At 57.1% G+C, this 15,221-nt stretch overlaps 1 protein-coding gene across 1 annotated transcript; it reads left to right on the top strand.

Moving 5' to 3' along the window:
- Nucleotides 1–7,131: 7,131 nt before the first annotated feature.
- Nucleotides 7,132–14,262, top strand: TMIE (transmembrane inner ear; the record flags this gene model as incomplete). The annotated part of the gene is made up of 4 exons (XM_084247691.1): nt 7,132–7,227; nt 10,458–10,575; nt 13,731–13,880; nt 14,162–14,262. 4 exons carry the CDS (start codon nt 7,132–7,134, stop codon nt 14,260–14,262), a joined length of 465 nt encoding a protein of 154 aa, XP_084103817.1.
- Between the last annotated feature and the right edge of the window lie 959 nt (nt 14,263–15,221).

The following is a 15,221-nucleotide window of genomic DNA, read 5'->3' as shown; positions in this document are numbered from 1 at the left end:
CTCTGGCCAAGGGCCGGGCTCAGGCATTCCTGCCCCACCTTTCCTGCTGCTGCTGCTGCTGCTGCTGCTGCTGCTGCTTCAGGAGGGCGAGGCTCTTCTAGGAAGAGGCAGGAAGGGAAGTTGCTAGAGGCAGCCCCCTTCTTCTGCAAGCCCCTGTGCCAGCCCCAGTCCCCACTCCTATGCTGGCAGTCAAGTTGCTCCAGGTCAGCTCAGGCAAGGCCCAGCAAGGGGTCAGGGGCACAGCAAGCCTGGCCCTTTGTGTGTGTGTGTGTGTGTGTGTTGGGTATGTTGGGGGTGGTGACCTTCTCACCCTCAGCTGGCAGTCAGTTGGGGGTCTTAGCTGAGAGAGGGGACATTGACTAAAGGTAAAGGATGTAGCCAGGATGTGAGGTATGCACTAGGTGCCAGATCAGGGTGAGCCAGGAGAAAACCTGTGATAAATAACTTGCTGCTGGGGATTCATGAATGCCAGCACCCCCACATTCACATGAGGGCCAGGCAGCACACCTGCAACCAATGCTACAATCAGGCAGTGAGCTCTCTCCCTCTCCTCACCTCAGCCTTCCTCTTCATCACCCCCACAGGGCTGGCAGCTGCTCCCCCACTCTGGACCCATGGCCCAGGCTCCCATAGGCCTCCTCTGACCCTACCAGGCTGTTCAGTCCTGGCCATGCCCATTTTATCCACAGCCCAACTCCTCTCTGGACCTCAGTCACCCCCTCTATGAAAATGGGGGACCAACAAGACCAGAGCTTCAAACTATTTTAGTTTCCCCTAGAAAAGATAAATAGGTAGAAACAAATTGCTCTAGGTATGGAGACTCAGTCCTCTGAAATCAGCCTAGGGCTCCTCAGGATGAATCTTACAGTCCCCAGTTGGGATCTTTCTAGCTGTGGTACCCCGAAGGGATCTCTAACTCTACCTAGGAAATGGAGTTGCACTCCCTATAGTAAGGCCAGAAATTTAGCACAGCTGTAAGGTAGTGTGTAAGGGGAGGCTGCAGTTGAGGCTGGGGGTTTGGTCTGATGGCTCCAAGGGGACCTGCTTCCAGGTTAGGGAGTTTTGCGCTTCATTCTGGAAATGATAAGGAGAGAGAGTGAGGGCAGGGGCAGGCCAGACATGAGGATATATGAGTACATATGGGAGGGAGGAAGAAATGCTGAGCCTTAACAGGAGGGGACCCAGGTAGAGAACTCCCCACTCAAATTCCAGTCCCACCCTCAACACACAGCTCTCCCTATACCCACCTAGTGGGAGGGTGCACATGCTATACATAGGGAGAAACTGAGGCCTAGGAAGGAACACGAGGGCCCAGAGACACATCTGTAGAGCATGTAGAAGGCTCAGACCTAGGTCTCTGGCTCCCAGCCCCACCAGGCTCACCTGAACTGAGTGGTTCAGGGAGGCTAGGCAACTCACCTGAGGGCACACAGCAAGTTCCTGGCAGGGCCCAGCCTCCTACCTCCCCAGGCATCCTGAAAGCTTAGCATGGGGTGGGGCAAGAACAGACCTGGCCAGTCTTGGCGTGCCTAGGTGAGTCAGCTCCCTGTCACATTAGCAATCTAAGGAGCAGCCAGACCTGCTTTCTCCCCTGCGTTCCTAGCCCTGTCCACACTGGGTCTCTCCTGGGCAGGATCACTGAGGCCTCCATTGCCCTCTCAAAGACCTAGTCCTCAGGCCCCTGGGCCACACCCTGTCATGGCACCCACTCTGGTATTTCCTGGTCTGGACGGGCAAGGAAGTTCTGCTTGCTGTGGAGGTTTTTTCTGCACTGCCCTGGAAATCCACCAGCAAACCCAGGAAGCCCACCAGCAAGCCCAGCGGGAGACAGAGAGAAGGCTGCCCCGAGGAGTGGGTGGTGAACTATCACTACTGACCAGTCTTCACCCGGCTACTCCTCTCAGCTTCCTTCCTCTGCCCTGTTAAGGCTCCAAATTTCTTATCCCAGAGGGCACCTCCCCCCCACTTTGGAGTTTCCATCCCTCTCTCTATCCAGGCACACTGTCTCTAGAGTTTCCCAAACATGGGATCCTGTCCCAGCCACCAGGCGTTTGTCTGTGCCCTTCTCACTGCAGGCTACGCCAGGTTTCACCTGCACCTGTCAGTGTCTCCGGCTGGGTGAGACCCCAGGCTCTCGCTCCTCCGCCCAGGTCAAGCCCTTGAGCCCTGAGCTCGTGTCACGTAAGGCCCTGGGGGCAAAGGGACTGTCTATGCGCTGCCCCTAAACCCGACCCCCGGTGACCGCGGGGCAGGGAGGACGAAGCTGATCCCAGCTAGGACAGAGGGAGCCTTCGGGCAAACGCAGAACGCCTGGGCGTGAGCGCCGCGGAGACTGAAAGTCGAGGAGGGACAGCGACGCAGCAAGCCGGGGGCGGCGGCGAAAGTCCCACCTGCAGCGAGGAGAGCGGGGAGCAGAGAAGCCGGCCGACGGGCGCGAGACCTCCACCCGCCCTTACCTGTGCGGTGCAGGTGCCCAGCGCCGGGAAAGCAGCCGCGGCGGCAAGGGCGCAGCCCCCTCCCGCCTCGCCCCGCCCCGCCCCGCCCCGCCCCTCGCCCCGCCCACATCTTCGCCCCGCCCCGGCCCCGCCCCCCGCCCCGCCTCGGAGTGTGACACGCGGGTGGGGGCGCCGAGGGGCTCGCCAGGGAAGAGGGGGGACGATGCGTCTGGCAGTCCCCTCGCGCGCGGCCTCTCCTGAGGTCCCCCTCTGGAGCCCTCCAGGGTCCAAAGGCGCTCGGCGCCCGGCTGGGGGTGGGGAAAGGAGGAAGCGGAGTAGCCTGTACCCCAACTCCCCCCAGCCCCGACACCCACCAGCCTCCCCTGACAGGCGCACTCTCGCCAAGCTCGCCTTGCTTCCCGATCTAGGGCTCCAGGGGGAGCCGGGCAGTGTCCGGCTTTCCCAGCCCCCCTCCCACACCGATTCTGCGCTGAGTGGGCCTGGGGTGCATGGAGTCACAGAGGCTGGCGCCAGCGGGCGCTGGGTGGGTTTGTGAAACTTGTAGCTGGTACTGGGTAAACAGAGGCCACAGGCTGCCCCTTGAGCCAGGCAGGGCTAGCCGCCACTCCTGTGTGACCTTGTGGAAGCAAGAAAATCCCCCTACCCCCACTCCTGAATATGGCCCAGTGGAGCATGAAGCCAGCAGTTGCCTGTGCCAAGGCCTTCGACCTTGGAAAGGGTTGCAGAGCCTAATCCCCACAAACCTCCTGGAAGGGGGAGGGACCTTAGTTCAAGCTTATACAAAGGAGACTGCTGTCTGGCACCCAGTCACCCTCTGGCCACCAGGCTGGTGCTCCATCACTTCCCTTGGCACACAGGAGTCTCTCAAAACCCACCATGCTCTGCCCCTACCCACTTCTGGCTCTCTTTAGACTGGCAGCAAGCACCATGCCTCCCAGCAGCCTCAGAAGTCTGGCTGAGCTCGGGCTTAAGGGGGGGTGGGGGTCAGTCTTCCCTCACCCACTGCCCACTTCCCGATGACCTCAGAGGCATTGCCACAGGCATTGTTTTATTATCTGCCAAATGGGGTAAGACCTGTCCAGCGCCAGCTCAGGCCTCTGGGTCCCTGGTGGCACCTAAAGGCAATCTCCACTAAATCCACCTCCCCTTGGGCCCTGAAAAACAGCTAAGGGCCTTTGCTTAGTCCAGTACAGATGTGTATCCCTCCCACACCCTCTGCACACATGTATGATTCCTCAGGTCATGGGAATGTGTGTATGGGGGATACAGACCCATCTATTATTGAGCCCACTGGCAGGGCCACATGTTGCACAACTCTAGTGCCAGCCCTGTACTAGAGCACGTGTGCAGACCATGTGCACTTCTACGCGACACAGACCCACAATGCTCCATGGAAAGCACACTGAGCCACACACCCAGACACACATAGCCAAATGCAGTGTGCATGTGTATTCCTGCATACACGAGTGCCCTGGGACACAAGGGCATGTCTATGTACACATAGCTCTCACACAGGCCCCACCCAGCCCCAGAGCTATTCTGGGCCTGGGCCGGGGGCCAACAAGGTCAGAGACTGCCAGCAACCAGCAGGCCCAGTCGCTGTGTCATAAGCCTGGGCTGCCCAGCCCCCATCCCCAGATCAAACTAAGTCCAAGATGCCCCGAATCCCATCTGGCTCTATGACTGAGGGGGATCCCTGCTCCCTACCCCTTGCCTCTACGGGCCTTGAGTTTTGGAATTTCAGTCTTCAGGAGAGAACTGTCCACTGCATCTCCTGACCACTGCCAACTGACTGTGTCCATCTCTCCCAACCCCGAGGCCCTGGAGGCTGGACTGGGTCCCTACAGGAAACCCACAGGAGCCAAATATAGTACACAGAGACAAACAAGGATCAGCAGGCCAGCTCTCAGGCCACCACAGGAAGGGGAAACGGTCTTCCAGCCTGAGGGTCCAGAGCTGTCACCCCAGACCCGGGAGTGGGGTTCAGGGATATGTGGGGACCTCATAAAAAGTAGAAACAGTACTGAACAATAGGCAGAGCCCTGGGTTAAGGGCTAAAGGCTGAGTTTAAGGTCCGAGCTCCCGTGACATTGGGCAGGGAACAAGCCCTCTCGGGGCCTCAATTTCTTATGAGTAAGTGGAAGAAGAAAAGCCCTCAAAGGTGGAAAAGGTTTCAGCTTTCAGGACGGTCCTTTCACCGGGGAGAGTTGCGAACAACGCAAATGTTCAGCAATAGGGTGTTGATTGAACAGGTGCTGTTGGGTTTTTACTGCATGCTATCACACTGCCTTTAACAATGACGGTAAGAATCATAATGAACAGCATTTACTAAGTGTGTGAAGCGGAATTATACTATAGCTACACCCATTTTACAGGTGAGGGGAGAAAGCTGAGCGAAGTAGCCCCCTGAGGCTCACAGCTATCAATATGCTCATTCCTCAGAAGTCTCAGTTTTAAGCTTTAGTAACTTCAGACATCATCAATATAATGTATAAAATTACAAATTACGAAAGGCACTGTTTGAAGGTTTATTTAAATTTTCTTGTGCTAATTGGACATTGTGCATTTTGAATCATCACTTTAATTTTTTCAGTCTACTTCTGCCATCTCCAGAAGGCAAAAAAGGAAATTTAAATAATTAAACTTTCCAGTAGTGTTTCTTAAAATTTATAACTTTACATTTCTGAAGTTATTAAAGCCTAAAATGGCTGTCAGACTTTCAGAACTTATTTTAATTTCTATTATCTTAAGTCAGTTTGACTTTAAACTTTGTGTGACAATATTTAACAGTGGGTTTGGAGGTTTGGGGGGTGGGGGGTGGATTCTAGGATGCTGGTGTTGGGTAAAAAGGAGTGTGATAAATAGCATATGGTGAGATCTTGACTGCATTCAAGGGCCTAGAGAGCAGTAGGATCCAGGAGGAAGCAGTGGCCATCTCTGGGGACAGTGGGGACACACATGATTGTATGCAGATTTCTTCACTGGGCTTGCCCTACTTGGATGGAAAGACAAACTTTACAGGAAACAATGACACCCTCCCCATTCTGGGCTGAGCTGTCCTATCAAGGACAACCAGCACATGCTCAAGGACAACTCAGCATCCCATAATTGTTAGTTCCTATAATCCTCACATCAGCCTTTCGGTGAGAGGCTTGCCCTCTCCGTTCCGTAGATGAGCTGAGAGGAGTCAAGGTTTGTTTAAGGTCACTGTCTGGCTCAATTCAGGCAAGGCCTCTTGACCCCATGTTCCTAGAGTGACCTTCCTGACTGGTCGGTGTGACTTTCCCTAGTGTGACCCATGACAGGTGGCATGAGGAAGGGGGTGCAGGCAGAGAGCCACTGCAAGTGATTTGGGCTTTCATGGACTTCCCATTTATCTGAGAGGGGCAAGCCTGGGGTGGATAGGGCAACCCAGCCCCCCCCAGCCTCCCAACTTTGTTCTCCACTGTCGAGGGTCTCCTAGATGGGTTCCTTGGGCTAGTCACCCTTTGCCAGTGGCTCTCCCATCTTCCTGACTGCTCTGTCACCTCCTAACCCTGCCGCAGCTAGCCTCAGTCCTCACCATTTGTGGCATCTCCAAGCAGGAGACCCACAAGCCTCTGAGTCTACCAGGTCTCTAGTTCTGAGCCAGAGCCCAAGGCCTAAAGCACCCAGCTGGCACAGGTCTCCTCTGGTGACCGTGGTGGTGAGGAATGCAGGGGTCCAACATCTGGGCTGCTTCTCCAGCGCTCAGCAGGCAGGCGTTTCAGTTTCATAATATTGGAAATAGGGGAAGGAGGGAGGGAGGGAGGGAAAGAAAGAGGGAGAAGGGCCTAGAAGCCTCTCCCATCCCAGGCTTCCTAATTCTTCATGCAAAGTCCTCCCCAGGTCTCCACAGCTCCTCAGGCCTCCCCTCCCTCCCTCCATGCCTGGTTGGTCAAAGCGCACCCTGGGATCTGGACCAAAGTGCACATGGGCCACATTTAGTGTGAAGTAGGGCCATGATTCAGGCTAGGGCAGGGGCCAGGGCCCACCAGTGTCTGTAAATGGCCCTCCAGCCCTTCCAGGAGGAATCCACCCTGTTCAGCGAGGCTGCTGATGCTGGCTCCTTCAGGAACTTTCCACAGTACCCACAGCTGTGGGCTATTACCACACTGTCTCTGCTCCCCATCCCCCCACCACAGCTCTGGTGTCCAGGGTGATCAGAGCTGCCTCTGGGCAGTAAGCCAGCCCAGGACATCCCTGAGTGCCCGTCACTATGGCAACCTGCCTGCCACCCTCCCCCACCTCCCCACCTGGTCCGTGTGGTTTTTCAAATTCGGACCTCCGAAACGAAACGGGAGGGTCTCCGAGGTCAGCAGAGCCCAGCCCCTCCCTGTGTCCCAGATGGAGAAACTGAGGCCCCAGAGGGGAGGAGGGGGTGAGACCTGTTGTTCAAGCACCTGACCCCAGTCCGCCCTCCCTCCCACGCGCCCCCACCGCCGAGTCCGTCTGGGGGGGGGGGGATGGAGGGGAGTCTGGAGTCTGGGCTCCCAGGAGGGGGCGGGCCGTCCGCCCGCAGCGATGCGCGGCGGCTGCACAGGAACCAGACACCGCCGATGAATAAATGATGCCCACCCACAGTCTGCGCCCAGATCTCTCTGGCCCCGGGGCCCGGCTGTCACATCGCTCCCCCGTGCAGCGGGCGCGCGCGAAGATGGCGGGGCCGCGGCGGGGCGCGGGGCCCCCGTGGGTGCTGGGCGGCGCGGCGCTGGGGGTGTGCCTCGCGGGGGTCGCCGGGCAGCTGGTGGAGGTGAGGCGGGCGGCGCGGAAGGGTTGGGGTGGCTGTCGCCCTCCGGGGGGGTGGGGGGCATCTTTCTGCCTGAAAGCTGGCTTTGCCCTTCTTGCTCTAGGAGACCTCGCTTAATGGGGTGACACAGCCCTGACCAAGTGCTTCCTGACCGTGGGGTGGGCTCAGGCCCCAGGTTAGGACCCCTGGTGTGAAGGAAGGGCACAGCCCCTGACATCCCTAACATTAACGTGATAGGGGAGAAGTGCCCAAATTTTTAGAGGTTCCCAATCTGAGGAACAGTCTTGCCAAGCCTGATGGGGGACACTCAGCCCCTATCCTGAATGTTTGGTCTAACGGAGGGGGGACGGGGGTTATAGTCTGTGGTTCCAGTGACCTCTGGTCTGATGGGGGAGATCTAGTCCCCGGTCCTAGAGTCTGCTGGAGGAGAAAGTTGCTGCCTCCAGAAATTCTCCAGGACCCCTTGTTAGTAGGGGCGACATAGCTCTGGGGAGGAGGTGAGGGGGGCGTTCCAAGCTGGAGGATGCGGGCAGGAAGATCAGGATGCCCTTCACAGAGCAACCGTGTGCTGAGCTCATCTGGGTGTGGAGCATTAGGCTCTGGAGGGAGGTGCAGGTAGGGCAGGACCCAGGGACTCAGGTCTTTCTTGATCCTGGTGAAAACCGGAGATAGCAAAGATTTGTGAGCAGGAGAGTGGTGATGAGTCCTAGTTTGGGAAGGGGAGAATAAACTGCAAAAGCGCACGTTGGGAGAGGCAGAAGGAGCTGCTGAGATAGTTCAGAAAGCAGTGAGGAGCCTGGGCCGGGAAGGGCAGGGAGGGGGCCATGTGTAGGAGGGGCCATGTCCCTGCTCCCTCTATATTCTTCCTGCTGAGCCAGGAAGGGGAAGAAAAGAGGAAGACCAAGCCCAGAATCCTGGAGCGTGAGGTCAGAGGGAGAAGGCCCAACAGGCAGGGCCAGAGAATAGGGGGCAGGGAGCAGCTGGAGCCTAGCAGGCAGGGGCAGACTTGAGAGAGCAGGGACACAGAAGCAGAAGAGATAGCAAGGTGGCTGGACTGGAGGACAGTGGCATACCCTGGAGGGGTCAGAGGGGCTTGGGACAGAGCCCTGCATTGAATGCTGGCCTGTCCCTGCTGCTGACCAGGAGGTGTGGTCAGAAAGCTGGGCTGGAGTCAGATGCCAGTTCCAGTGAGGGGAGTCAGGCTACTTAAGCTCCATGGAGTATACTTGGACCCCTCATCTGCTGCCCTGGGCCCTCAAGTTCAGGAACTGAGCCAGTTTGGGTGCAGAAGAAGGCTGATGGTGGGTTGCTTCAATTCTGAAGCAAGGACTACTTCCTCCAGCCTCCAGAAACACATCTCCTCCCAGACCATCAGGGAAGACACTTGGGGTCCCTCTGCCTGCTATCTGCCTATAGTCTGAGCAGAGAACTGGTCAAGTCCTGGGAGTCCAGAGAAACACCAGAAAGAAAGGCAGGGATGGGGTCCTGAACTCCTCTCACCCTAACCCCTATAGACAGGGCCCTCCATCGGGCTATGAGGAGCTGATGGAGGCCAGGTTCTCCAAGCTTCAGAGTTCCCAGCAGTGCCCACAAGATGCTGGACTCTTACCTGTTGTTTTCCACCTAAGGCCCCTGTCAGGGTGAGAGCACAGGCTCACTTCCACCAGAACACAGGTGGAACAAGAATGTGTCAAAAGTGAGCTCTCAGATGTCCAGCCTCAGAACCTGAGATCTTTATTGTGGGCCTGGAGTCTTCTGATCATACAACCCAACCAGGCCAACAGACTGAGACTTAGAGTCAGGGAACCCGCTACTGTGCAGGCTCTGCCCCAATCTACAGACATGTGCCCCACCACACCAAACGTACCACAACCACACATGTGCCCAACCCCAGCTATATGCCCTGAACCCACAGTTTCTTTGACCCTCATACATGTACCCAACCCTGAAAATGGATCCTGACTCAGGATGATGCCGAGAAGGGGTGTCCTGTCAATTTTATTGCTCAGGCTGGGTAGAGAGAGAGCTTCCCAGAGACCTAGAACCATCCCACTCAAGCTACAGATGGAGAAACTGAGGCCCAGAGAAAAGACGGCTCCTACCACAGTTCACCCTAGTAAGAAGAAAAGTACGGGGAATCATGTACCAAGCCCTGGCACACAGGTCCTTTGCATTTCCCAGGACAGGTTGTTGGTCCTCTGAGTGTCCCATCACATGCCAGAGGGTGGTCATTAGATGAGCAAGTGCCTGGCGTATGGTAGGCGCCCAATCCATGTCCATGGATAGGGGAGGGACTGGATGGGTGGGTGAGCTGAGCACTGCCTTTCCTTCCCAGAGAGCCAGAAGATACCCCTCATGTCTGTCCTTACCTGGGGAACCAGGGAAGAAGTACTGCAGATGGTCCTCTCTCCCTGAGCACCAGCTCCCATCCCACCCCTCGGCCAAACTGGGTGACAACCCCACAGGTCAACCCCATAGGTCAGGGGCCTGTCCCCTCAGTCTCCCAGGGCAGAATCACGTCTCCTAGACCCCTCATGCAGGACTGTGTCCCCTAGACCCCAGAGCAGGGTGGTGTCCCAATGGGAAAGTGGGAGGTAGCTGGCTGTGCCTGGCTCGCGCCAGTCACGCTTACATCTTTTGGCCTCCAGGTGTCGCTGCCACATTGCAGACAAATTATCTAGTGTTGTCTGGTGAGGACTCAGAGGAGGTGACTCTCATGGGGGGGTGACTGTTGAGGCTACCTAGTGGGGGTCCTGGACAGGCAGCAGAGCTATGAGGCGCTGACTCCAGCTCCACACCCACCCTGCCCCGTGTGTACAGGAGAGCAAAGTCCCCCAGGGCAGCACAGCCTTGTCTTGTCTCTGGCCTTGGTCCTGAGACCTCGCCTGCATATGTGGGGCCCAGGACCAGAGCAGGAAGAAACCCCTGGGTTTCCTGGAGGAAACTTGAACCTGACTGGGACTGGTCATTTCTATTTGCCCCCTCATGCCTTGGTTTCCCCAAGCATCAATTCCAAGACCCTGGCTATGGGGTACTGGGGCTCCACTCTCCTCTTGTGACCTAAATCTGCAACTTCCCACGTCTAGGGCATTGGTTATAAATGTCTGAAACACTTGATTCCAGGAGATTCTGAAATACTTGGGCTGGGTCCCTGCTGGGACCTAGGTCCGTCTCTCGGTCCAGTCCAGCGCTTCGCCTCTGCTTGGCTCACTCCCCTGTCATCTGACCCACAGCCCAGCACGGCACCGCCCAAGCCCAAGCCACCCCCGCTGACCAAGGAGACCGTGGTATTCTGGGACATGCGCCTGTGGCACGTGGTGGGCATCTTCTCGCTCTTCGTGTTGTCCATCAGTGAGTAGCCGTTCCCCACCCTCCCCACCTCGCTGCAGTGGGAACACAGCACCCGCTGTCCCTTTGCCCCCCCAGCACCACCCCCAGGGGCTCAGGGCAGCAATTCCGGGCAGTGCAAGCAGGCCCGGCGCCTGCAGGAGGCCCACTGTGGTTTTTGGCACCTCCTGATTCACACAAAGTCCCTGTGGAGGCTGACAGGCCGCTGGTGACCTGAAGTATTCTGCCGACCAGCCACACAGCAATTATGGAAATTACAGGGGACTCCACTGAACCAGGATGAGGACATGTCATTTTTCCCTATCTCTGGCCTCCCGATGCTTTTCCTGCAGTTTGGCCAGCTTAAAGGGCCCACACCCAGGGGCCCCAGCAAGGCCACCCGTGGCCACAGCTCAGCCCAGAGGCTCCCCAGATGCCCAGCAGATGTGGCTCTCGGGCTGCAAACCCTGCCTTGTCAAATACCATTTTCTCAGAATGACTCACAGCCACCTCAATTAGAAGCAGGAGACCCTCCTCTCCTGGGATTGGGAGTTGCTTGATGCACAGAAGTGGACTTGGCATGCACCCTTGGGCCCGCGTAGAGAGGGGATCCAGAGTTAAGGGAGGGGTCAGACCATGCGGGCTCGGGGGGGAGGTCACAGAGGCCTAAAGCAGAGTCTGAGAGACATTCCTATGAGGCCAAGGTGTGTGTGGCGGGGTGGGGGAGGGTGGATAGGGGATACAGGCCGTGAAGGGAAAGAATACCCATCCCCCCAGCCCCACCCCACAGAGGCTTCATAGAGAAGGGGTCCTCAGCTGAAGATCCACGGGAGGATGACCTAGGCCTTGTCAGGCAGGGGGATGGTATGGGTGAAGGAAGGAAAGTAGCCTCCACACAAGGTCCTCATGGCCACTATAGGCCATTAACTATTGCACCCTGGGTGAGGGGGGAGGTGAAGGAGCTAAGGGAGCATTGACAGTTCTGTCCCAGGATAAGATCCCCTAGGATGCAGGGCCAATAATGAAGCATCCATCCAGATGTGCGGGCTCTGAGGGAGAGAGTGACATCTGATTTGCATGTGCTGCTGCTTCTGGCACCAAAAGTGTCCTCTCTGCAGAAAAATATCCACACCCCTTCCACCATTCCTTTACGGCTGAGGTGGGAGCAGGATCTGCGCAAGAGGCTGCCTTTTGTGCCTAGGCAAGACTGAGAACCAGCCAGGCCTCAGTGGAGGTCCTCCAGCCAGACACTCGGGCTGCAGCCCCGGCCGAGGTATCCCCAGAGAGGGCAACAACCTCCAGCATCAAGAGGCAGGGGACAGGGGAGCTGCGGGGGTGAGGTCCAGTAAGCAACTATAGGACAGCCCGGGGAGAGGGCTCAGGGCACTGGGGGGTTTCCAGATGCACACTGGCCTCTCCCAGGCTCTGCTTGACCCCAGAAATTGGCAATACCTGGGGTCACACAAGAAAGTTGCAGTATCAGACCCAAAGAGGCACTTGGGCCTCAACCACAGACTGACTCCTACTCTTAACCCCACTTCTTAGAAAAGGGAAGGGGTGGTCTCAAGGGCCACTGAGCAGCAGGTCAACACCTGTCACCATCCAATCAAGGTGCTGGACAGTAGGGATGGCACACCCTTGTCAATGGTGTCGGAGGAGCATCACCCCAGAACCTTGTCCATAGGGGCTAGAGTGCCTTGGGCGCCAACTTCACTCCAGGGACTTCTATCCTAAGCCACTGCGTAGTGCCTGGAACTTGATCTAAGACACTTGGTTTCTCTCTTTCTTTGAAAAGCAACCAGGCCAGGTCTAGAGTGAGGGGTGGTAGGCAAACCCCGCTCTGGTTGCCAGTAGCTGACTCCTGCATGCCCTTTGAAGCCAGGGCCTCCCCGGGCCTGAACCCAACTTCTGTGGAGAGCCGGAGTGGGTATGTCCCAAGGAGGGGCCTGGTAGAGAGACTGGAAGAGGTGGCCCAGGCCAGTAGGGTCACGTGGCCTCAGGCACACACACCAGGTGCAGGGAAGCCTAGAACCCAGCTCTTTGATGAGAAAGGCCTTCTGCCTGCTCAGGTCTTCCCCTGCACAGCAGTGTGCAGCCCCCCAATGTGCTGGATGCTACTGGCTCCTCCACTTGGATTCAAGCATCCAGTCCTTTCCTTAGCGGCAAAGTCTTTGAGATCACCCATTTGTTCATTCCTCTCTTTCATTCTGTGAGCCTGAGTGAGGCTCAGCGGGGCTACAATATTTGCCTGAAAGAGTTGCACAGGATGACCTCAGAGGCCACCCCTGCTCAAGCTGGGAGCTGATCCATCTTTCTCAAAATAGTTCTGGCTTGTCCTGCCCTTCCCTCTTGCCCCCAGGAGTGTGCCAGGAAGTAACGTCTGGTCATCTGATTTATAATAGGAAACAGTGCCATCCCCTCCCCTGAGGTTGGGGCCCAGGTTGTCAGACCGTTTGGGCCTTAGAATAATAAACTCAGTCCCAGCCAGGTCCTGGAAGCCCTGCCCTGCTCTGCCCATCACTAGACAGGCCAGCTCCATGCCACAGCCCAGCTTGCGTGGGCACAGCTGCACTCCTCCGGAAAACCACTCCTGGAATAAGTGTCTGAGGTGAACACCCCAGGGCAGGGCCTGTGCCCTCTCACGGGCTCTCAGAGCCAGGAGGAGCTTCGATTTGTCCTCAGGGAAGGTGAGAAGGATGCAGACACATCCTGTTGTCTAAGGTCCTCTCCGGGGGCAGGGGAGCACCTCTGGAGGCCTGAATAGAAAGGACAGGACAGCCCCCAGAAACCATAGCTTGAGCCATAGCGCAGGCTCTTGTCCTGGCTTCCTGGAGCTCTCAACCTCAGCCCCGGGAATGTGGTCATTGAGAGGACCAGTGCAAGGTCAAACTATGAGACCCCCTTGTTCAAAAATAATGACTTCAAGACGGTGGGATCAGAGCATTGAACCAAGCACAAGGACCTTCTACGAGTGGGGCTCTGTGCTGCATGAACCCAGTCCTGCTCAGGACAGATTCTTGGCAATCCCAGGGCCCACAGGGCTTTGCCAAGATGAGGAACCTCCTGCCACAGTCTCTTGGGTGAAACATGTGGAAAAAGGGAGGCAGGCTAAAATGTGGGCACCATTCCTGGGTGTCTGAGGTCCAGCCCCAGTCAAGCCTGCTCTGTCCTCCCTCCAGTTATCATTCTGTGCTGCATCTTTAACTGCCGTGTGCCACGGACCCGGAAAGAGATTGAAGCCCGGTACCTGCAGCGAAAGGCAGCCAAGATGTACACGGACAAACTAGAGACAGTGCCACCCCTCAATGAGCTCACAGAAATCCCCGGAGGTGAGTAGGCCCGGCCCCAAACCCAGCCCCCATTCACCCTGCTGATCTGGCGGGGGCCTGTGCCTCACCACCCAGAGTCACCCTAGCTCTCCCCAATACCCACGGTAGGCTCAGGGAGGGGACCCAGCCCTCTCCCTGGGGACCAGAGCATAGAAATCGGTCAGTGTGAGGAAGGAGAGGCTTGGAAGGAAGGAGGAAGAAAAGGGCTGGATATGGAGGCATCGTGTAAGCCCAAGAGCTTGTCTCACCTCTGTCGATGGGCTCTTTCCTCTACCCCTCAGAGGACAAGAAGAAGAAGAAGAAGGACAGCGTGGACACAGTGGCCATCAAGGTAGAGGAGGATGAGAAGAACGAGGCCAAGAAGAAGAAAGGAGAGAAGTGAGGAGAGCTTCCTGGAGGTGGCAGTGGGGACTGGCAGGCCCTGGGCTCTAGTCCTGGCCAGATTCCAGGCACCTTAGACTCCAGACTCATCCATGGACCACAGAAGCTGCAGAACAGCCTCTCCCTGCTCGGGGCGGGGGGTGGGGTGGGGAGGCCATGGCTGCATCTTCACAACCCATCAGGGGCAGCGGCAAGACTGCGCCAGTGTCCTGCCTCCCAGCCCAAGCTCGGTCCTTTCACCCATCCACGTGACCGCTCAACAAAGTTGGTCTTGAGCCGCTGTCCCTCTGCATATCTAGAGCAGCTTCACACCCACCCAGACGTGTGTCTGTTCCACGCTTCTGCCAGGAAGGGCATTGGCCTTAAAAGAGCAATGGCATGTGGGGCCCCTTCTGGAAGGGGTTGGCTGAATTAGATGGCTGGACTAAGGCCACACCCAGACTGGCCACAAGGAGGGAGGGGTTACTGTGGGAAATGATGGCATCAGAAGGTTCTCAGACTCTGCTGGTCCTGGGGGCCAGAAGAACGTCCCAAACCTACAGGGGTTCTGGCCCAGGAAGATGAGCAGAGGTGGTCTCAGAAGAAGAAGACTCAGCACAGCAGATCCCAAGCTCCAGGCAATGGGATGCACTTGTTTTATACCTTGGGATGAAGCTGAGGTTGCTGAGAAACCTAGAATAGGCCCCGGGGGCACAGGGCTGGAGGCTATCGGAGCGAGTTAGGGGTGCAGGAGGCTGAGATCAGTGGGCCAGAAGGAGAATAGGGGAAAGCTGGGTCCTGGGTCTCTTCTTGGGGATCCAGGAAGTATACAAAGCCAAAGGGAATCTCAGGTTGTTCTGGTGCCTCTTTCTACGGTCAGCTGAGGAGGGAGATGTCAGGGCCGTGGGGGACCATCACAGGCGGCAGCTCCCTCTCCTGTTCCTCTTGAAAAAGCCCCCATGAAGCAGGCTGACCAGAAGG

Source organism: Talpa europaea, assembly GCF_964194135.1.
Source record: "Talpa europaea genome assembly, chromosome: 11".
NCBI lineage: Eukaryota > Metazoa > Chordata > Mammalia > Eulipotyphla > Talpidae > Talpa > Talpa europaea.
The sequence above is the reverse complement of the archived record's forward strand: the minus strand, read 5'-3'. Positions and strand labels throughout refer to the sequence as shown.